At 42.0% G+C, this 23,890-nt stretch overlaps 1 protein-coding gene and 1 long non-coding RNA gene across 2 annotated transcripts in view; one reads left to right on the top strand and one right to left on the bottom strand.

Moving 5' to 3' along the window:
- Positions 1–17,097, bottom strand: part of MOSMO (modulator of smoothened) — an 81,002-nt gene extending 63,905 nt beyond the window's left edge. Inside the window, exon 1 of the mRNA XM_017534355.2 lies at positions 16,830–17,097. Coding sequence (XP_017389844.1) covers positions 16,830–16,935 — 106 coding nt within the window. The 5' untranslated portion in view covers positions 16,936–17,097. The remainder of the gene's footprint in view (positions 1–16,829) is intronic.
- Positions 17,098–17,180: 83 nt separating this feature from the next.
- LOC119472096 lies at positions 17,181–18,427 on the top strand. Its single transcript, XR_005201208.1, has 2 exons — positions 17,181–17,661; positions 17,779–18,427. It is a non-coding gene; the product is annotated as an uncharacterized LOC119472096 (long non-coding RNA).
- The last annotated feature ends 5,463 nt before the right edge of the window (positions 18,428–23,890 follow it).

The following is a 23,890-nucleotide window of genomic DNA, read 5'->3' as shown; positions in this document are numbered from 1 at the left end:
ATAAGAGAGAGGTAGTAAATAAACCAGGATAGCTAGCACAGGACTCATGGGAAACAGCATACTAGAAAAACAGCAGTATGGTATAATGACTCCAGCATTATTGAATGCCAGGTAAATTATTCCCTTCTTTGAATATGCTTCTTCAACAGCAAAATGGGGGCATTTCCCCTGCAGAGCTGTTATAGGGGTTTGTTACCTACTAAGATCAGTATTTCTTTGCAGTCCTTTTTGTCCTTAGGTTATATCCCATCACTAAGGGGGCACAGTTAGAGTTTTATGTTGAAAAGTTACTTGATAATTCTTTTTTTCCTTGATGGTTACATGATTAATTTGATGTACAATTAGGCTCACTGATTTCAATTTGTATTCAATATTGAAATTTACTTTTTTCCAATAGTAAGACTACCCTTCTTTACAGCAGTGGTACTATTCGTATGAGATAAACACTTTAGCCAGTTGTCCATGGACTAGAACTTATATGTAAACAGTAGAATCCGTATGGTAACATTTATATCTACAACTTAGTATTTATTACAACAAAATATTTATGATTGATTTTAAGAAAATTGCCTATGGCTCCTGAAAAGACTATATTAACTTCAAAAGTTAGTCCGATTAACTTTAGTTGACACTTACATAGTGCTATGTGCCAAGCACTGTAAGTGTTTTATATACATGAAACAGACCTCTGAGGTGTGTTGCCTGAGATCATGCTGCTAGTAAGCTGAACAGAAAGAATTTTTTTTAGGCAGTGTCTTGCTTCATTGCCCAGTCTGGAGTGCAGTGGCACAGTCACAGCTCACTGCAGCCTTGAACTCCTAGGCTCAAGTGATCCTTCTGCCTCAGCCTCCCGAGCAGCTAGGACTACAGGCACACACCATCATGACTAGCAATTAAAATTTTTTTGTGTAGAGATGGGGTCTTGCTATGTTGCCCAGGTTGGTTTCAAACTCCTGGGTTCAAGCAATCCTCCCATCTCAGCCTCCCAAATTGCTGAGATTACAGGCAAGTGAGTCACTATGTCTGGAGAGAACAGGTAGAATTTGAACCTAGACTCTATAGTCTGCGCTATTAGCCACTTCAATATAATGTCTCCTGCATTCAAACTGATGTTCCTGCCATAAATAGGAGCCACAAAACTTAAACCTTTTCTGGCTTAAGAAATGTGTGACCTTAAGAAATTATTGTATCATAACTTTCCCACTATTAAAAATGCTTTCAAAGATAATCAACAAGAGACTCTTATACATATTTGTAAATATTACCTAGGCCAAATCAACTGCCCCCTACCTAACCAATGATTTCACTTAATCAACATTCATTAAACATCGTTGGGAGGTAAAGTGAGTCCTTTTATTCTCTGGTCATTTCAGTGGGATTCGGAGAAGACAAAAGATTGGCTACTGAAATGACCAATATAATATACCAAAGAAATTGTCAAAAATATCTAGGTCTAGGATTTCAATATAATTTTAAAAAGGCTGGCAACTAATTTGAAAATGTGCTTTATATGAGAATTAAGAATGTAAAATAGTGTTATAGTCCTTTCGTTAGATAAACTGTTTCTTAAGAGTGTGTGTGTATATATATGTATATATATAAAATATTTATACAAAATTCCATAGCAGCATGGGAAAATGACAAGAACGCCATCAACAAAGCAGAATCACTGAACAATTTCTTGAATGTATACAAGAGAAAACAGGTTCACAGAAAAGGAGTATCTCTATAGCCTACACCAATTCAGTCGAAAGACAGCCTTCTTCATTAGAGAAGTTGATGGATTTTCAAAAAAACAATCAGTCAAACCCCAAGCTCAGAGAAACAGGAGCTGAGCACAGCAGAGCGCTATTGGTTAAGTCAATGGAAACTAACCATTGAGAATGGCTGATGATATCTGTACCCTGAACTTTTTCATCTGGGTACGAACTGTTTGAATGACCATTGGAGATTTGCTACAACAGGCTCCTAAAGAGAAGGGCAGAGTGCAGTAGGAGGTGATGGATAAGAGAAACAATATTTCAGTTAATTCTAGGCTAACAAAAAGAGACAAAAGCACTGCCCAGTAACTTACAGAGGCAAAAAATAAAAGAAATAGCACAGCAGAGAAAACCCATAATGTACCCAACATCCCTGATAACTGTCAAGATAGTCACAATAAAGAATAATCAAATCTTAAATACAGGATGGTCCACTTAAAGCTGACATCTTACATAGCTAATGGTGCAATTCTAAATGGTTACAGGATAATAGCTACCTACTGAATGGTAAGAACTTTAGAAAGAGTCTGAGGTTCCCAGGATTAGTCCTGTATTAGTAACATGTCAACATAAAAGGGTTTGTCTTCTAATCCTAATCCATTAGATCTTATCCGGAGTACAAGTCTAAAAGGTGATTTAGTACATTGATGTATGAATGTCTACATTTGTTTTAAATAAGATTCTTTGCTATGGTTTCTTAAGTGACTCAACTAAAAAAAAATTTTAAACCCAAAGTATTTTGTCTACAGGATGAAAAAACAGAGTCTCACATTTTAGGTTTCACCATAAAAAATGATTAAGACTATAAAATAAATTATAGGCTACCTGTGATTTTCAATCATCCTTTACATTTAGAACCCTTGGGGGGCGGAAAAAAAAGAACCCTTGATTGACATTTGGTACTGTCTTAGTCCACTTGGGCTGCTGTAACAAAGGACCTGGTGGCTTAAAAGCAATTGAAATTCATTTCTTACATTTCTGGAGTCAAATCTGAGATCAGGGTGCCAGCAAGGCCCGGTTCTGGTGAGGGTCTTCTAAGTTACAAACTGGTAACTTCTCATTGTATCTTCATATAGCAGAAAGAGGGCTAGACCTCTTTTTAATCACCTCCCCAAATCCCTCTGCCTAATACCTCCACATTGGGGGTCTATGAATTTGGAAGGAGGGGCACATTCAGTTCATAATAGTGACTATCCTCAACTAATGAGGTTAGTGTCATGGTTTACACACCCAGCCAGTTGGGGAAATCTACCCTAGGACTACAGAATACATCCATAACCCAATTAGCAAATGTTGGCTACTGTAGGAAGGTTGACAGAATGCTACTGGCTTGGTACAATCTGTCATCACACTTGAAAAATCCACAAATACATGTTACCTTTGATATGCAGCAGAGCACTTGCATATAAGCATTTGGATAGGCTGTCTAGTACTCTTAGTGCACTGGGCTGGAAGAAGGTAGCAATCCAAGTATCAGGGGCAACGTTACAACATACATCATAAAGGTGATATTATCAGGGCCAGGGCAGTGGCTCACATCTGTAATCTCAGCACTTTGGGAGGCCAGGGCAGGAGGACTGCTCGAGTTCAGGAGTTCGAAATCAGCCTGGGCAACACAGTGAGATTATTGGGCAACACAGTGAGATTATTTTTTTTAATTAAAAAACAACAACAACAACAACTGATATGGGTAGCCAGGGATAAAACAATGATATATCCTAGTTTAAAAACATCAGATTGTTTTCAGTGACTGTATGGTGGGCAAATCATCAACTGCAATGTTTATGCTCTATGTATCAAACGTGATAAGAGATTAACACATTTAGTTGCTTACCACAATAACAAGTTACCATGTGTGCCTGCACTGTGGTAGATGTTTCAGATACATTAATTCTTACAACCACCCTTCAAGGTAAGAAGTATTATTCCCATTTATACATGAAAAAACTATAGCTCAAAGAGGCCAAAAAACATGCTCAAAGCCACTCAGCTGGTAAACAGCAGAACCAGAATATTTGAACTGAGTTCTGACTTCAACACCATCCTGTTTTTTTTTGAAACAGGGTCTCACTCTGTCACCCAGGCTGGAGTGCAGTGGCCCGATCTTGGCTCACTGCAACCTCCACCTCCCAGGCTCATGAGATCCTCCCACCTTAGCCTCTTGAGTAGCTGGGACTATAGGCACATGCCATCGTGCCAGGCTAATTTGTTTTGTTTTTTGTAGACATGAGGTTTCGCCATGTTGCCCAGGCTGGTCTCGAACTCCTTGAGATCAAGCGATCTGCCCACCTTGGCCTCCCAGAGTGTTGGGATTACAGGTGTGAGCCCGGCCCCCATATCTTTTAATTATAACTTTGTGAATAAAATACTTTCCTAAGAATTTAACATATCATATATACTCACTTCTATTTTCAAGTAAAAGGATATTCACGAAGATGAAGGGGGGACAGAAACTATTTTTCAGTTGGAGGAAAATAAAGAATAACAAAGCTCAGGTAATTTTTCAAGTACAAACAAAACATCTACGGGAAAGCCAGAATTAGAACCCAGATTTCAATATATGTACTCTTTGAGTTAAAAAGACTTCATTTGCACTTCATCATATCTAAAGTGGCACACAAAATACTGTTTTTCTCCTTACACTATCCAACCACGGAGGTCCCCTCAACAAACAGTAACCAGACTAATGGCCCTTCCCATGGGCTCAGATGAGGAACACTGGATCCAACCTCTTCTATTTCATCTTGCTTCCTCATGGGAAAGATCATTTACCCATTACAAGTTCCTCACCACCCCCTGCCCACCCCCTCCATAGCAAACTACGCATATCATACGCACATGCATGCATTAACACATATCTTCCTCAGCTCCACTGAGTTAACTCTACCTCAGCTTATTCCACTTCAGGAAACCTCTTGCACATGCATTCTCCCTGCTTTCTCTATCAGGGCAATTTATAAGCCAGAAAACTCAAAACACTGTTGACATATATAAGAAGACTCTCAGTGAACAACTATATCACAAAGGAGGAATGTTGTAAGCTTTGAGGTCAAACTGATAAAGAATCAGAGAAACAAGCTGTCCTTTCTTATTCCATCTTTTGAAGATGCAATTAGTAAAGCAACTATATTGCTTTCTACTATTTTGTTGCAAAAGTAAATATTTCAGCTACAACATGGTCTTATGGGCAAGTCTAGAAATTGAACTTCCGTATTGACCCAGAGAATCAACAAAACAACCTACAAATTATGTTTCATCTTAAAATATTAAAGTCAGGAATGATTCATATAGTAGCTGGACTTTATTTTCCAAATGAAAACCAACTGACACATTAAAAAAATGAAGACTGAATTCTATGGATATGCAGCTACTTTGAAATGTAACAATTTAAGTATCACACTTATGAAAATGAGAAAAGGCTGGGAGTGCCAAATATTCCCGTCTTCTGAGCTCTAGTCCGTTTCTTCTTGCGCATCCTACTCTCACCTCCAACAGAACATGTTTAAAGCAATTTCTCACTTTTTACAATCACCTCACTCTCTAAATTCCCAATTTTATTCCCTAGCCCAGGTTCAAAATCTTAGTGTTAACCATAACATTTCCTCTTTCCTACCAGGCGCAAGCTTAGACTGAATGCTGCCTAAGGTACAAAGATCAATAAATCATATTCCCTGCTCTCAAAGAACCTAAAGAAATCTATACTAGAAAAAAATTTATACTAGAAAATAGGGCAAGTGCCACACAAATAACCATGATACAGATATACTACCATAAAAAATGTGCAAAGTGTTACCAAGGGGGGAAAATCACTTTAGGTAAGGGGTCAAATAAGGTTTATGAAGATGGCAGCTGATACGCTTGGAAGATGGGTAGCATACTGATAAAACAGTGACTGGAGAGGATATTTCAGGTTGAGAATAAAAAACATAGGAAAAGAATTACAGATGATAATACAGATTGTACTTAGGCAATAGAAAGTAATACAGAGTGGCTAGAATGTATATCCATGCAGGGAAAAAAGCAGGATCTAAGGCCATTAAGTATTATAAAGTGGAGCTATATTGTGAAAATCCTTGAATGTCTTTTGTTTTGCGGAAGATTAAGTCACTGAAGGTTTCTGGTACAAGCACATCCAATAGTTAAGTGCCAGGATCCACTGTGTGACATTAGGCAAATGACTTATCTGTATTTTTATAGGGCTGTCTAAATAACAGCATTTACACAGGGACGTTGTGGGGATCAATTAACACATGTAAAATGTCTAGAAAAGAAATTGTCACAAAGTAAATGCTGTGTATTTATTACTCCATCTGTCCTTTAGAAAGGACAAATAAGCTGCAATATAGAGAAATGGACTGGAATAGAAATTTCCCTGCCTTCTATCTACCTTTACTCATGCCATTCCCTCTTCACGAACAAGAACCACCCAAGTCTTCCTTATTAAATACTCATTATTAAATGTATCATCTGTTAAGCTCAAATTCCACCTCCTCTCTGATTGCCTGATCATATGTATACAATTTTATCTTACTAGAGTATAGGGTGCCTCAAGGATTTTTTTCATTTGCTTAAACATAATCTCTCTGTTTATTTCAGTACAGATTTCTTATAGACCACAAATATATCAATAGCATTTGTTGCAAGACAGTCTGGAATGAAGTCCAATGGCATAGGGAATACCTATGGGAAGATTTTTTAAATGTCCATAGTAAATTAAAGATTTATTTTATTAAAATAATACTTTGTAAATGAAAAGGTCACATCTGTTTGATAGTCTAAGCGGCCTTAAAGATTTTTGTCTTTGGAAGTGAGTGGCCTGGTCAGCAGAACTGATCTGAACATGGCCTATGATTGAAAAGAGCTTCTATCATTATGGCTGAAATTAGACCCAACAATGTTCCAGGTAAACAGCTTACTGTGAATATATCCCAATAATCAATTTCGTTCTTCCTTTTTCTTACTTGACCCACCCAACTGCATTTTTTTCTACTCCTGTTCAATCTCTAACTATAGTAGTATATGGTCCCTGGATGAACAGATCTATATTAAAAGTCAACAGCTGCCTTTTTGCTCAATATATATAACGGCAAGTGTCAAAATGCCAAATGTGACATTTTATTTATAGCAAAGCTAGTATAATGAGACACACAAAAAAGTGCAGCCTTCTGCTAATTAAAAAAACAGCAGTTATTCAAAGATAACGTCAATATACTTCAACAGTGAATTGGACTCACACACTGAAACTTCCCTTAAGCAAACTATACATGTTGGTTGGTATATACTCACAAGTACATGTAAGTGCATTAATAGCAACACCTAAGGCCATATGTTCTTTATTTTGTCAACTCTAAAACGCTAAACCCCAAAGGAACATCACATTCTACTTGCTCATTGCATATCTGGCAAGAATTCTCCTCCGGGTAATTTACAGGTAACAAGAGAATATACAGTAAAATTTACAAACATAGTATATTTAAGTGAAATACACAGTAAGGGTATATTATTGAAAAACGATTTTAATCCAGGTACTAATTTTAAGGTATCTTGATATTCAAAGATCTTCAGGTTTCCTCATGGCTCTTATCTACGCCTCTTTAGGATTTCTACAACAGCTTTCCCAACATTACTTTTTCATCAGTTTGTAGTCGATAAAGGATGAAATAAGTGCTATTTTCAATCTGTTGTTATCAATTGAATCAGGTTTTCTAATTATAAAGCCACTAGCTGCTTAGTTGGGTAAGGAATTCTAGAAAGTACTTGGAAAAAAAATGTGTAGCTTCAGAACCTGAAAATAAAACATTTTGACAACCAAAAAGACATGAATGTCATGTTATATAAACCATCACAAAGGTAAAGCTGTAAATATGAAATTTATACCTATATACTTGTCACAGCTATCAAGGTACAACCTAATTTCCTGGGTTTCTTAGAGAAGCAAATCAAACAAGGTCACTATGTAAATAATTATGCATTAAGCTTGCATGCTTAAGCTCTTATTTATAATTCAACAATAACAATTTCATAAACAGCTACACTTCATTACATGTCTAAATTTCCCCTATAAGATTACGCAATATGGTCCACCGCCTAAGTATGCATTGAAATGGGTTATGGAAAAAACGAACTCACAGTTGCATTACAGAAGCTAGTAACTAGAAAAAAATCTATTCCATAAAGTAAATTTTCAGTTATACTGTTTGCCAGGTTTCCATAAAGAACTAACTACCTCATATATTTCAAACTTATTTTCACACTTTGAGGTGAGAAAAATTGACTTGATACTCCAACTGTACTACCAGCTCTTAGACAAATTCCTTTAAAAATAACTTCTGAACTAAATGATCTTAACAATACACTGTGGTTAATACTCTTTAACCCACAGGAGAACAAAGTTGGGGTCTAAACTTGCATAAATATTAGAAGAAAGAGATATTAATCAGGTCTGAATGACAGAATTTTTATTAATAAAAAATCCTCAACTGCAACTTGTCTAAGATCAATTACATGGTTAGTAAATAGTGGGGCTGGGACTTGGCTACATGCTGGTTTGCCCCAAAGTATGTGCCATTTCCACTATGCTAGGCTGTCTTTCACTGAGAAAACCTCTTCAATCTGTTCCAGAAACACACAAACCCGAGTACTCCTTGGTTTTGGTACTTACATGTGTCCCATTAAGGGTGTATTACATTAAGTGTAACTGACTATGCAGTTTCTCTTCCCAGATTGGACCCAGCTGGGCTCACGAACATTCACATACAGACACACCATGTGGCCTTAAATCTCTTTCTGGAACAAGGCAGGGTATAAGTAAATAAATAAGACAGACAGTACAAAAAGGAAACCCTAAAAAATGCTGATGTTTTGAACTTTTATATAATAAATGACTAATATTTGAGCACTTACTATATACTGGACAATGTGCTAATCTCTCATATGCCACATTTTATTTCCTCACAACTATCTTTTGAGGTACATATATCATCTCCATTTTATAGCTGAAAAATCAAATTACATGCCCCAAATCATAAAGCTAATAAAAAGAGAATCCAAGAATCGAACTGAGATATGCCTGACTCCAAATCCTAAACCATTTTACTATACTGCAACTGAAATACACACTATTTACCAGGAAAGGGATAAAACAATGATGTTTTTGGTCATACTAAGTGGAACAGTGGAGAACTGATGTATGCAACTATTACTACACAAAATTTGAAAGGGGTTCTGCCAGCCAGATAAGGAAGGATGCAACAAGTATGGCCAATCTAACAAATGCATCAGCAGTCTTTAATTTTTTTTTCTTCTGAATTTCTTTCTCTTAGTGATTTCCATTTAGGCATGCCTTCTGTTCATGTTCTTGATCCTAAATTCCCCTTCTCCAAAAACATTAAGGCTTATATATACTCTCAATTCCGAAGTGGTTCCATCTCGGTAAAAGAGATGATATTTGGAACTAAGTTTGCAAAGGAAATATTAATGCTTTGTTCAGGAGATCTAATCTACTGTTGGAAAATCTGGTCTACACTGGGAATTCACAGTATCATAAATGATTTCAAGCTTTAAGCATGTCCTGTGAGTACTGTAAAAAGACCGTTTTTTGAATTTTTACTGATAATTACTTGATATGCTGAAATAAATTATACTGATGTCACTTAAAAAATAAATTTCAAAAACATCTAATTTTCTTTTTTAAATTGTACTTTAGGTTCTGGGGTAGATGTGCAAATCATGTAGGATTGTTGTACAGGTATACACATGGTAATGTGGTTTGCTGCCTCCATCCCCCCGTCACCTATATCTGACATTTCTCCCCATGTTATCCCTCTCAGACCTCCCCATCCCCCGGCTGTCCCTCCCTTGCCCCCCACAACAGACTCCAGTGTGCGATGCTCCCCTCCCTGTGTCCATGTGTTCTCATTGCTCAACACCTGCCTATGAGTAAGAACATGCGGTGTTTGATTTTCTGTTCTTGTGTCAGTTTGCTGAGAATGATGGTGTCCAGATTCATCCATGTCCCTACAAAGGCCACGAACTCATCATAAAAACATCTTTTAATCACTTTACCTTCATAGACTTTTATGCTTGGAAGTAAAAAATGGAGTGGTTCAAATGTCCACCAACTGATGAATGGCTAAATAAATGTGGTCTATTCATATAATGGAATACTTGGCAATAAAAAGAAATACATAGCCAGGTGTGGTGGCCCACATCTATAGTCCCAGCTACTTGGGAGGCTGAGGCTGGAGGATTGCTTGAGCCCAGGAGTTTGAATCCAGCCTGGGCAACATAGCAAGAGCCTGTCTCTTAAAGAAAAAAAAAATACCATAACATGGATGAACTTTGAAAACATTATACTAAGTTTAAGAAGCCAGTCACAAAGGATCACATAGATTCTATGATTGGAAATGTCCAGAATGGTCAAATCAACAGAGAGAAAGCATATTAGGGATTGCCTAGGAGGCTAAGAGACACCTCTTAGCCTGATCTTGGAGTAATGCAAGTGTTCTAAGACGGACTATGGTGATGGTAGCACACAACTCTGTGAAGATACTAAAAGCCACTGATTTGTATACTTTAAATGGATGAATTTTATGATTATGTGAATTACATCTTAATAAAGCTGTTTAAAAAAGAAATTTACTGGAAACAGGTTCGAAAGGCCAAGGAAGAAATTTTATTAATGTTTTTTAAATTCAAGGTGAACACAATCTCAAAACTTTTGCCCTTTTAGATAACCAAATCCTGTCCTTCTCTGTAAGTAATGCCCAAAGTGATTATCAAAATGAGGTTCATGATAGGTTTGTTTAACAACTGATGTTAGAGTTCTTCCATGTCAGAGTACCTTTGTGATCACTGGAGCTGTCACAGTTCCAGGGAAAGGACTATTATTTAATAGTGTTCTATTACTTAATGAACAGGCCTGCTTGAACTGAGGATCTCCAGTGTGTAGGCCAGGATCTACCTGCAGATCTTGAACCCTTATGAGATAGATGTAACACATCACAGTCCCTTATCTGAGGTTTACCAGGATTTCCTATGAAGTAGGTAGGAGCCAGTAGATTAGGAAATGATACCCCTCACCAAGTCTTTTACTTCCCTGAACACTTGCCAATCTTTAGATTTGAGGAAAATGAAAACTCACCCTCACAAAATGCCAGACATATACTGGGTTTTAAACAGGTAAGGCTTTCTCCTTCTTCCCAGTTTACTATCCATGAGCAACAAAGAGCAGGAGGAGAGGACAGAATCCTGTTAGCATAATACTGTTAGCTTATTTGTGTCTCCTCATGCACTCCTTGTCAGGTCATGAGAAGTGACTTCATCTGACTGTTGGTTTAGGAGAAAATACTGGGCATATGTGAACCAACATTTTGCCTTTGTAAGCACTCATCTCTCCTTTGTCATGCTAAAGTGTTTTAGGGGCAGGTCCCCCAGTTCTGTCTGGGACTGGATAGTTAAGTTTGCTAAATTTTGAGGTCCAGGAGTAAGCCCCAAATATAAGTGACATTCTCCAATATCCTCTTTCCTAGTAATAAAATAATATTTTAGCCCCTAACTACCTTACTCCTTTTTGCCCCTCAACTAGTTCAGAATATAAGCAGGAAAGAGGATGTCAGCTTTAGAGATTCCCCTCTAAACAGTAACATCCCATCTAGACAATTTAAAAAACAATAAGAATGAAAATATCTTCAGAAATAAATACACTAACCTTAAATTAGTCACGACAAACTATATGTGAATGTGATAACCACTTTAGGGAAATTTTGACAAGACATAAGGGAGAAGTTCTTTCAGATATTTGAAAGAGACTTTTGGGGAACATCTGGAAATCTTCATAAAGAACACAAGGCAAATCCATTTAGGATGATTAGGATTACGGTCACTGAAATCCTCACTGTGAAGAGATAATGCCTTCCTCACTAAAGGGATCTGTAGGCCATTTATATTTATCAGAGAAACAGCTTTACTTAACTGTTTATCCTGTTAAAATTAACAAACACTAAATTCCCTTCCCCCCAAAAAAGTCTCCTCAGGGGTGAGAAGAGAGTGACAGTGAAATTAAGCTTAAATAAGTTATTTAATAAATTTATTTAATAAACAAGTTATTTAATAAGCTTAAAAAATAAATTAAGCTTTGTATAAGTCTCTAAGTTTATACAAAGCAAAGATTATCACTTTAAGATTGAAACCCAAGTCTCCTCCTTTCCCTCTTTGGTAATCTGGGGAAAACTCCAGCCATTGAAGAATTTTAATTTCATTTAAGTTAAGTAAAAGGTGTGCATAAATAACATATAGGTAATACTTCAATGAGGAATTTTCTTGAATGAAATCTTTGCAGCACCGAAACTGAAATCTCACATGCAAAGCACTGCTGTGTGGGGGAAAATGTGAAAATGGCTATTTTACATTGGCCAAATATAAACATCCTAAGGAATCAGATCAAGTAATAGATGTCAAAGTGCTTCAAAAACTATGAAGCATTATATAAAATCAAACATACTGCTATTGATGTTGAGTTCCAGCAACCAGCAGAAATTTGACCTTAGCATACAGAATTACATAATTTTGCCTCTGTAGTCATCTACCATTTACTATTTCTGGTTACACTAACAGAAAGAGTCCTTATTAGCGTGCCTTCCCTCACATTCTTTCCCAATCCATATAATATGATATTTTCATATCTTCAAAAGTTTGTGTATAATCCACAAGCCATTAGAACAGACGAAATGTTAAATACACAGGTGAAAATAAAAGGAATGTACTTTCTCTGTATCTAGACCAGGACAATAAAAACATGAAAAACTATGCTGTCCAAAGTACGGTCCATAATCTTATGAGAGTATGGAGAGGTGAGACCGGAAGAGAAAGAACAGCACGGAAGCGGCAGAGAAAGTCCAAAGCCAAGAGGGATGTACATTTAACTTGTTCTAAGCCTGGCTGTATTATTCTTAATGTTTCTTTATTTCCTAGACTATCTAATAGAAGAAAGCGTGTCATTTCTCACAGCTCTGGGCTTTCCTTTCAAAACAGGGATTCTGACACCTGTTCTTATAAACTAGAACAGCAATATAACAATATGTAATTTTTGTTGAGCATTTACTGTGTGTCAGGTACTGTTCTAAATGTTTTACATGGATTAACTCAGTTAGTTATCACAATATCCCAGTAAGATGGGTACTTTTATTTTTTCTACTTCACAAAGGAGAAAGCGGAGACAGAGGTTAAAGAATCTGCCCTAAAGCCATAGAGCTATGAAGTGATGAAGTCTAGTCTTGAATTCTGAAACTTTCCCTAAGTAGTTCACTCCAGTGGTTTTCAAGCTACATTCTGCAGACTCTTTCAGCTCCAAAAGTTCTACTTCGAAAATGCATTTTACCCTGTTTAAAAACAGCAATGAAAACATCACAATCAAAACTTTATAGATTGAATATAATACACTAAAGGGAACCAACACATTAACTTTTTGTTGCCAGATTATGTTGCTTCTGTGCAGCCCTTGAAATAAAGCTAGACCTGTCACCACTGAGCTCTTACTTGAACTTCTTGTAAATGTTTCATTGGTTTGGAAGGTGTAACTCTGCACTTTTTTTTTTTTTTTTTTTTTAATTGAGCTGCAAAGTTTCCAGGGTCCCATGTAGTGATAACAATATGTCACTATTTTTTTTTTAATTTTTTTAATTATTTTTTTTTTTTTTTTNTTTGAGACGGAGTTTCACTCTTGCTACCCAGGCTGGAGTGCAATGGCGCGATCTCAGCTCACCGCAACCTCCGCCTCCTGGGTTCAGGCAATTCTCCTGCCTCAACCTCCCGAGTAGCTGGGATTACAGGCACACGCCACCATGCCCAGCTAATGTTTTTTGTATTTTAAGTAGAGACGGGGTTTCACCATGTTGACCAGGATGGTCTCGATCTCTTGACTTCATGATCCACCCGTCTCGGCCTCCCAAGGTGCTGGGATTACAGGCTTGAGCCACCGCGCCCGGCCACTTTTTTTTTTTTTTTAACTGAAGACTACATCTGCCTGCTGAGACTGTACAGCATACAAGTTCAAGCACAAGAGTGAACAAAAGGAACATACTGTCCCATTCGTTTTGTTTTGGGGGGTTTACTGCCTGATATACGTAAGGCAAGAAATACATGCTAGATAAGAATTTAAAATTTTTCCTATGTTCCTAGAATCTCTTATTCCTCTTTCTAGCTATAATATTTAATGGAATGATATCCTGAGATGGCAGGAGAAACTTTTAGGAAAAAAAAATCCACTTCCCCCAACCCACACCAGCTCCACATTTTCACTGTTACGCTCTGGTCCTTGTGCCTACGATCCCCTGCCATTCCACTTTGCTGGATCGATCACTTCCACTCTGACTGGTCTTCAAGTTTATTGAGTCCACTGTTCCACTGGCCATGTACTATCTGCTATTTGACTGACCAATCCATTAGTCTTTATCCACTTTCACTCTTTATCCAGCTGATACTCCGCAAGCCATCATTACAATACTTTGGCCACTATCCTAAATACCTTGGCTGCTGTCATTTCATTGCGTATCTGGCAAACTCCAACACTGAATGAAGCCTTCTACTGGCTTTCACATTATTCTTGATGTTTCCTTATTTCCAAGAACGCTTGGAAAACTCACCTATCTCAATACCAAAGTAACTGAGCACTACTAAAGAAGGTCAAGAGAGCAGATAGGTTATCACACTATATGTCCGTGACCATCAGCTTCCATGAGGCATCAATGCTGCTAGACGATCCTACTTATCACAGTTGACAAGCTTTCTCGGCAATTACTTTTTTTCAAACAGTTTCTATTTCCTGAAACCTTGGACGTCCATCCCTCCCATCTCCGTGGCAACTCATAGCTGATTTTGCCTCCAAATTTGAGAATTATACTCATCCTATCCTTGCTTTCTTCTGAATACAAGAGGATTTTGCCCTTTTCTTTTTATTTTTTAAAGACATAGTGCTGTTCTGTGGCCCAGGCTGGAGTGCAGTGGCTGAAGGGCAGTGGTGCAATATTAGCTTACTGCAACCTCTGTTTCCGAGGTTCAAGCGATTCTTTTGACTCAGCCTCCCGAGTAGCTGGGATGACAGGCATGGGCCACCGGGCCTGGCTAATTTTTTGTATTTTTCATATATTTGTATTTTAAGGTCTCACCATGATGGCCAGGCTGATCTCAAACTCCTGTCCGCAGGTGACCCGTCCACCTTGGCCTCCCCAAGTGCTGGGATTATAGGCGTGAGCCGCGGCACCTGGCTATCCCCTTTTCCATCTTAAGGAACGTTGTGCTATCACTTATCTTTCTTCTTTTTTACATGTAACAATTCTCCTCTTTCAACTATATCTTTCTCATGGACATTTGGTCTATTTTATCTATTGGGATTCCATCTAAAACTTCTTTGTAAAAAGGCATTTCTGCTAGAGCATGAAAACCTCTTTCCCCTAAGTATGTAAAGCCTGAAAGTCTCATAAAAGGAGTCAATACACATATAAGTAGGATAACAACAGGTCACGAACTAGATGTCACACATGTAACCGTGTTGTCTGGTAGCAACAATATTTTCATAAACGAAGCCCATGGCACCACCAAATTCGAAACCATCCTGATCCTTTCTTCATATGTTTTACAATTAAGAGCTGTGCTAAAACTCCATAGGCAAGAAAAGTAGCAGAATTTTTAGAGTGTTATTTTAATAACCAGTGAATCTGACAGCATGATTTTGTGTTACTAGGTCTAGATTGGGGGAGAGAAGGGAGGGAGGAGGAAGCAACAAATGTCCCAGCTACCACTTTTTTTTTTAAGAGCTAAAAATACTGCAGGATAAATACAGAACCATAAGTAATACTTAAGAAGTTTTGACAGCACAGTGATGCATTTTTATAAGAAATTATCCACGGAGGGAGCCTGACATTCCCAACCCCCCAACAGTTCCTTCACCTGCACTGAACAAGCAGTTAAAAAACAAGACCATTCCTTAAATCGGAGCAGCTCTCCTGACAGCTGTTTACATTAATTAAGGTTTGGTCTCACAGGTCTGGGAGAGGGGGAGAAAGAGAGACGGGAGACTCGGGGAAGGAGGAGAGGTAGCAGGGAAAGAAGTGGCCCAAGCTGAGAAAAGTCTGCGAAGCGCATTCACCTGGGGTATCCTTCAGAAAGATGCCCGCCTCTTTCCCGAGGGCATCACCTTGCCTCTCCCGCCCACAGCTCCGTGGCGTTTACAGCAAGCACTGCTACCGCTGCCGGGCTGCCTGCAACTCTAATGTGTTATTTAATTTTGTAACTACTATTAAGATCTCTCCAGCGTTTTTGTGATGTGCTGGAATGAAAGACGCTCCATAAAATGAGGTTTATTATTAGTAGTATTATAGCTCCCGGGCCTAAAATAAAGCAAAATTATAACCACATACATACTTCAAAGGGAAAATCCGAAGCCACAAGCGTCTCAAACACTGCCAAGCGGGCAGGGGATGGGCGAGGGCGGGAGAGAGAGGGGGGCTCCATTCAGGCGCCCCCCCCACTCCCACCAGCCCCACCAGCTCTCCCAGCACCCACCATTCACCCTGCCTGGTGGGGTCAGCGCCCGCAGCCCGGGCACCTCGCCCCCGGCCGCAGCTTCCTCTAGTGGTGGAGGGTCTGGGGTCGGACCTGACCCTCTCGGCCTCCCCTCGCCCCCCAGCTCTCTAGTGGCTCCCGCACTGCCCTGCAGGCTGCCTCACTTCCAGCCCCAGCCTCTCCGCCTGGTTTCTAATTCCCTAGCAGGCGCCGCAGTTTCCTCCCGTCTCCCACCTTGACTTTTTTTTTTTTTTTTTTTTTAAATCCAGAACGAAGCTCCTTCCTCTACGATGCCTCACATCGGAGGGCTGCTCCCCTCCTCCCCGGTCCCAGACCCTTTTCCCGTCCGCCACTTTTCCAGTCCTCTTCTCCGTCCCCTTCCTCCGCGGCCCGGGTCTCCCCTCTGCCCCCGGGCTCCTCAGGCCAGCCCCTGGCCGGGACCCTGGTTCTCCCCTCCCTCGCGTCGCCCTCAGCCAATCCCCCGCCCGGCCCCGCGCACCCGCCGCTCACCCGCGGACTCCCCGGTGTTGATCCAGTCCGGGTTGGCGATGCTGGCGATGGCGAAGATATCGGCGGCCAGAAAGAGACATCCTGAGATGATGGTCAGTTTATCCATCTCCCCGCCCCGCTCCCCCCACCCCCCGAGCCCCGGACAGGCAGCGGCCTCACGCCTCCCGCCCCATGGGCCGCCGCCGGGGCCCGGAGTCCCCGCGCCGCTGCCTCGCGCCCCCTCAGCCTCCGCGCGCCGCTCGCGCCCTCCGCGCGCCCGGGACCAGCAGCCGCGGCGCGGCCCGCACAGACTGAACCGCCGCCCGCCCCGGAACTGCTCGGCCCGCCCGCCCCTCACCCGGAAGCGAAGTCTCGGCGCTGGCGAGGCCGGTCCCGGCTCCCCGGCTGCCGCGCCCCCGCTCCGTCCTCCCGGCTCGGCACTCCGCCGCGCCGCCCCGGCCCTCCAGGCCGTCCTGGGCCCCTCCCCGCACCGCCGGCCTCCAAGCTCCGGACCCGGACCCGACCGGCCGGGCTCAGGTCACTGCCCGGGTCCCGGTCTCTTCCGGCAAGCCACGCCACCTCTTGCCTTTCTGCCCACTAACGATAAGATTGTTGTCGTTCTTGATGACTGTTTGGACACAGGCTGCTCCCCCTCCTGAGCCCCTCAAAAGCGAAACCGGAATGGGAGTGGGGAGCCGCCCGTCTTCCAGCAGGAGGGTGGTGCCGACTCCCGCCGAGTGACTCCGGGCCCCGCGCGGTCCCTGTCACCTTGTATTCTCATTGCCCGTTCCGCGGCTGTCAGCTCCCAGGATTGCCCCATTTAGCTCTCGACACCCCCTCTGCGTCAGGCGCTGTAGGTGCAGAGGTACTGGGGTGGACAGAGGCAAGGCTCCCTCTCTCGAGCTCACGCTCCGGCGGGAAGAGACAGAAACACATTAAGAACCTATCTGTAAAATAAAGATAATTTCAGGTGCCGATCCCTGAATTCAGTGGAGGTCAATGTGATGGGAGTCGGAGCGATACCTGCGACAGGGAAGGATGCATTTCCGCTGAGACCATAAAGATCATAAAGACCTGCACTTTGAAGACCTGGCACAAGACCAGAGGGAACAGCCAGCACAAAACTCATTAGGGGTGGGGGGCAGAAAGAGATCGGCCGGTCCAAGAAATTGCAAAATGGCCTGTGTGGCTGGAGAGTAGTATGACAAGAGGTAGGCAGAGGCCAGGTGTAGGGCTCTAGGGGCCTTGGATTTTGTTCTGAGTGCAATGAGACGATAATGGAGTTGTTTGCAGGAGAGTCCCATGATGTTATTGAATCTGTGAAGATCCATAGAGTAGCTTGCATGGGGGAGAGGCGAAGATGACAACAGGGACGCCAGTTAAGAGGCCAAGTAGTCCACGAGAGAAAAGTATGGCTTTGGCTAGGGTGAGAGTAATGAAGATGGGGAGGAATGGACAGATTTGGATGTTTTGTAGATAGAGGGATAAGGGGAAGGAGTTGAAAGAAAGAAAACTCAAGAATAACTTAAGTTTTTGACCTGAGCAGCCAGGTGTTATGATCCCGTTTACTGAGTTGTGTGTGGAGCGTCTTAAGTTGGATGAATAAACAGGAAAAAAAATAAGGCATTTGCGTAATCTGTCAGCAAATTATGCGATGGTGGGGAGGTTTTGTTTTCTTCCACAGCTCATGGGCGGAATCACCACTAACCCTGACTTTTGATCCAGCTCTCCCTAATAGTCCTCCGTGCAGCAAATGGAGCGAAACACTCATTTTCTCCTTAAATGCCACATAGGTCATCTCTAGAAAGACCTAGAAGAGTGACATGTGTCTCTATTTTTGGAATGCTTACATGTCCACAAAATTCAAGAGGTTTCAGATTCCACCAAATCCAACAGCCTTGCAGAAATGTGCACAGAGTATTAGTGTAACTACATAGCTTGGAGAAGGGAGGGTTTGATTGCTGGGCTATGTAGACTTCCGTCCAAACATTGGTCTCTTGAGGAAAAGGATTTTTTTTGTTGTTGTTATTATATAATTTATTTTTCCTCTGCCAAAGAAATTGACACAAGATAATTGATATAGTCCCAAGAATCCAGATATAATGCATATGACATTACTGCAATAGTCTTTAGTTTCTTCTTTTCTTCTTTTTGTAAGTACTGGAGCAGTTTAATTGAGCCATACTCTGGGCTTCTTGTTGGGCTTTTCTATTGCCCAGTGATAGAAAAAACTGTACAGGACTAAATTCTCAGATAATATCCACCAATGTTCTCTATTGACCAGCTTAAAAGAATCCCAGAGCTGAATGTTAAAACAGTTTGCACCTATTCTAACTCCAGCTGAATAGAATGATGATTAGGTTCTTGTGTTTAAAGTAAATACATGTAGCCAAGCATGGTGGCTTGCACCTATAATCCCAGCTAATCGGGAAGCCGAGGTGGAAGGATCACTTGAGTCCAGGAGTTCAAGATCAGCCTGGACAACACAGGGAGACCCCCCTGTCTCTAATAAATCAAATAAATAAATAAATAATAAAAATCTCATTTTACCCTCTACAATTGGTTCTGGGTTTAAGATTAAAGCACAAGAACAACCAGTATTGAGTTAAAAGAATCTAAAACATTTTTATATTAATGGCTACACATCAGTACAGAGGATAGTCACCTATTCCATTCCTTCCTACCATCCAGAAAGGGAGGTAGGGTTGGCAGAAGCCAAACTGTTTACAGACTTCCCATTAATCCTTGTTTTTATCCCTGTATCTCTCTCTCTCTCTTTTTTTTTTTTTTTATTTAGAGATATGGTCTCACTATGTTGCCCAGGCTGGGCTTGAACTCCTGGCCTTAAGTGATCCTCTCACCTCAGCCTCCCAAGCAGCTGGGACTACAGGCCCACAACACTGTGCCTGGCTGGTGTTTCCAAGTCCCCAGTCTCTGAGATCTGTAGGACAGATCAGTTCCCTTCTCCCCTATATCTCTGTCTAGATTTTGGTACAGGCAAACCCTAAGGGTTTGGGGGAGGCGATGTAGTGAAGCAAGTACAGCACTATGTTCTAGTTCCTGCCCTGCTACTGATTTGACCTTGGGAAAGCCATGTCACCTCTCTGGGCGTTTTTTCCCCAGCTGGCCTAACAAGACTCCTGGACTCAATGACAGAAGCATCCCATCCTTTCACCCACCCCTAAGCGGAGCAGCTGGGGCTTCAGAAATGAGCCATGAGGCTCCTTATGGCAGAAAGCCTTGGGGATCCAGAAGAACATAGAAGGCTTCCAGGAGGGAGCTGTGCTGGCAGCCTGAAGTCATAAATAGCCATTCTGCAGCTGTTAAAGGGCCGTGAACATGGCATGCTTTATTGTGATGGATGGTAGACCTTGGCCAGAAGAGGCTGAATCCAGCTGGGACCGCAGGGAAAGCTGTGGAAGGGACTATGTGATCACTCTTCTCTTTAAGGAGTATCTCAATAAAGAACACACTGCCACCCTAGGGGTTAAGTTTACTATGTGGGCCAAGAGCATGGTGGATGCACCACACATGTGTACCTGGGGTTCTGGGGGTTACAGAAGACACAAGAAACTAAATCCAGTGTTAGCAGCTTGTGCCTGGGGTTCAAATCTCGGTTTGTTTCATGGATTGGTTCCCTTTGAGCAGACTCAGAAATGAGATTATTGATCAGTGTGCAGGAAGTTTATTAGAGAGCCTTTGAAGATCAAGTCCTCTGGGGGAAAAGGAAGCAGCATGGGAAGAGGAAGAAGTCAGTCTGTGCTGCCATCACAGGAGGCTTTGGCAGACCCCAAGGGAAGCTCTGAAGCTGGGATAGCTGCTCGGAGTTGGCCTGAGTTGGAGTCAAGGGGCCAAGCCTTTTCATCCCTGCAGTGACCTGCCACGGAGCGTTAGCTTGGAGGGCAGCTCACTTTGGACAAAGACAATTCCTCAAGAGGGCTGACAGCTGAGATTGTCAACCTACCACCCTCCTAGTAGCCGGGGAATAGTCTTTCCGTCCTGACCGAGGCAGTGTAGTGCAGCATTTGCAAAAGTGCCGCAGGGAGCTGTGCCTCTCATTTGCTGCTTAAGTTTGGACAGCAGCCCTTCAGGACCCTGGGGCATCTTTTTCTGTGGGAAATGCACAGAGGAAGGTTAGTGGGACAAACCACAGCTCCTGCTGCCGCTACAGCTCATCTAGAGGCATAACTAACATACCCTTCAGTCCCTTCTTCTATCCATCCTAGATTCCTCTTCCCCCACTGCCAGCACCTCAGATGATGTAGGCGGCTTATGTGGTGGGGTGGCCTAGACTTCCATCCCTAAGAATTTGAGCACCTAGTTGCTGTGCACTTCTCAGGCAGTAGTTGCTGTATTTGTTCATTTACTGTCCAAATAGGGTAAAGGAGTACTAAGAGACACCTAAATAGATCACATAGGCGCCCAATGTTCCCCTGCCCCTATGCGAAGTCTCAACCCGATTCCTTCCTGGTGATGGAATACTCTTATCTGCTTCCCCACCCCCCCGCGATACCCCATCCCATTTACTGCTTGTAAAAAAACTTAGCCATCTTAGAGTTTCCCCTGCCAGTGGCTAGCTATGCTCCTTCTGTACCAGGGATGGGCTCCTCATTATTACCTGGGTATTAGGTGATCCATCCTAGCTCTATTCTTAGGAAGAAAGAATGAAGCAGGGGCCAGGCATGGTGGCTTATGCCTGTAATCCCAGCACTTTGGGAGGCTGAGGTGGGCAGATCACCTAAGGTCAGGAGTTCAAGACCAGCTTGGTCAATATGGTGAAACCCCTGTCTCTACTAAAAATACAAAAACTAGTCGGGCATGGTGGTAGGCACCTGTAATACCAGCTACTCAGCAGGCTGAGGCAGGAGAATCACTTGAACCCAGGAGTTGGAGGTTGCTATGAGCCGAGATCATGCCACTACACTCCTACCTGGGCAACAGAGCAAGACTCTGTCTCAAAAAAAAAAAAAAAAAAAAAAAAAAGCAGGACAGGGCAGAGGGAAAAGTCAGGCTGCAATGCAGCCACAACAGGGCCTCAGTGGACCGCAGGGTAAGCTCTGAACCTGGGATGGCCCTGCATTGACCAGTCACCAGATGCTAATTTATTTGGGAAGGTGAGACCTTGGGCAAGGGGCTCTTTTCAGCAGTAGCAATAGCGAGGGTGGGAGGTGTAAGTCCTTCAGCCCTGAAAGAAGATCTTGGCAGCACAGCACAGCACAGCACCCATGACAGTTTGTATCCTGCAGTTCCACCAATCAGCATGACCTTGGCATCTGCTCTAAAGACACTTCTCAGCCTGGGATGGAGGGAAGACTAAGGCGGGGGCCAGGCCCCAGTGTGCTCCTGTCACAGAACCATATATGCTGATGGGCTCTATTCCCACAAACTCTCACCCTTACCCTGATGGTAGGAGGATGAAGGAAAAGGATGTATTTTATGATATAATTAAGTTGGTATCTATATAGACCCCCACCAGACTGTTTGGAAGAGGAAAAGTGACCTGTCACAAGAAGCCACCTGCAGGAGACTTGAGGTGGAGAATAGCTCTACCTACCAGTCTCTGCAACACAGGATTTATCTAATGAGAAATCTGCCCTGGCATTCATGCCTGTAATCCCAGCACTTTGGGAGGCCAAGGCAGGTGGATCACCTGAGCTTAGGAGTTTGAGACCAGCCTGGCCAACATGGTGAAACCCCGTCTCTACTAAAATTACAAAAATGAGCCAGGCGTGGTGACACAGGTTTCTGGTCCCAGCTAGTCAGGAGGCTGAGGTGGAAGGCTCATTTGAGCCTGAGAGGTGGAGGTTGCAGTGAGCCAAGATTTCATCACTGTACTCCAGCCTGGGTGACAGAATACAGAATGAGACCCCATCTCAAAAACAACAACAAAAAGAATCTGCCCTGGCTTATTGTCTGTGTAGAGCCATAGAAACAACAGAATAAGCTGGGATGTAACCAGATTTACCATGGAAATCTTTGCTCAGTGCCTGACGCCTAATAGGTGCTTAATAACTCTTTGTTGAAGGGATGGGGCAAAGTGCTTAGCCTCTCAGTTTCATCAGACCAAGAATAACACCAGGACCTACCTCATTAGGTTTTCTCTTTCTTCTAGAATGTATTAATTTACTTACTCATTTTTATTTTTTAAGACAAGATCTTGCTCTGTCATGCAGGCTAGAGGGTGGTTGGCTTGATCATAGCTCACTGCAGCTTCAAATCCAGGCTGAAATAATCCTCCCACCTCAGCCTCCTGAGTAGCTAGGACTACAGATGCACACCACCACGCCCAGCTAATTTTTAAATTTTTTTTATAGAGACAGGGTCTTGCTATGTTGCCCAAGTTGATCTCAAACTCCTAGGCTCAAGTGATCCTCCTGCCTCAGTCTCCTGAGTACCTGGGATTACAGGTGTGAGCCACCACACCCAGCCTAGAATTTATTTTTGATAATTTATGTTTTCCTAAAAGTGTCCACTTCATCTGTTTTTTAAGTACAGGTTTCAAGAGGTTAGAGCCTGTGTTTCTGTCTATGTTTTGCCTACTGTTGTGTCCCCAGTATCATTAAACAACAGAGCAGCTCCCTGCAAATACTTGTTGTGTGAGTGAATGTGTGTGGGAGGAAGAATTATCTTGGAAAAAAGAAGGACGCATTAATAGTGCCTCTCCTAATAGTGACTCATTTTTTTTAGGCCACCCTGGGGCCTTTTCTTATTCAAAACATCCATGAAAAAAAGTGCAGTTCCAAAGCATTGGAGCTACTGATGTAACCATTTTTTTAAAAATACCATTATTCAGAGCACAGCAGGGATTCTCTGATCTTCTAGGTATTCTGTGATCTCCTGTGATCTTCTGGCTGTGATCTTCCTCTGCAGACCACCTCACATCTTTGAGACACCCTCCTCTGTGCCTTCTCCCCCTCCCTGTTTCTTAGGTTCACCAAGAATGAATGAAGAGGGCAGGCATGGTAGCTCATGTCTGTAACCCCAGCACTTTGGGAGGCCGAGGCAGGTGGATCACGAGGTCAGGAGATCAAGGCCAGTCTGGCTAAGATGGTGAAACCTCATTTCTACTAAAAATACAAAAA

Source organism: Cebus imitator, unplaced genomic scaffold, assembly GCF_001604975.1.
Source record: "Cebus imitator isolate Cc_AM_T3 unplaced genomic scaffold, Cebus_imitator-1.0 Scaffold85, whole genome shotgun sequence".
Lineage (NCBI taxonomy): Eukaryota > Metazoa > Chordata > Mammalia > Primates > Cebidae > Cebus > Cebus imitator.
The sequence above is the reverse complement of the archived record's forward strand: the minus strand, read 5'-3'. Positions and strand labels throughout refer to the sequence as shown.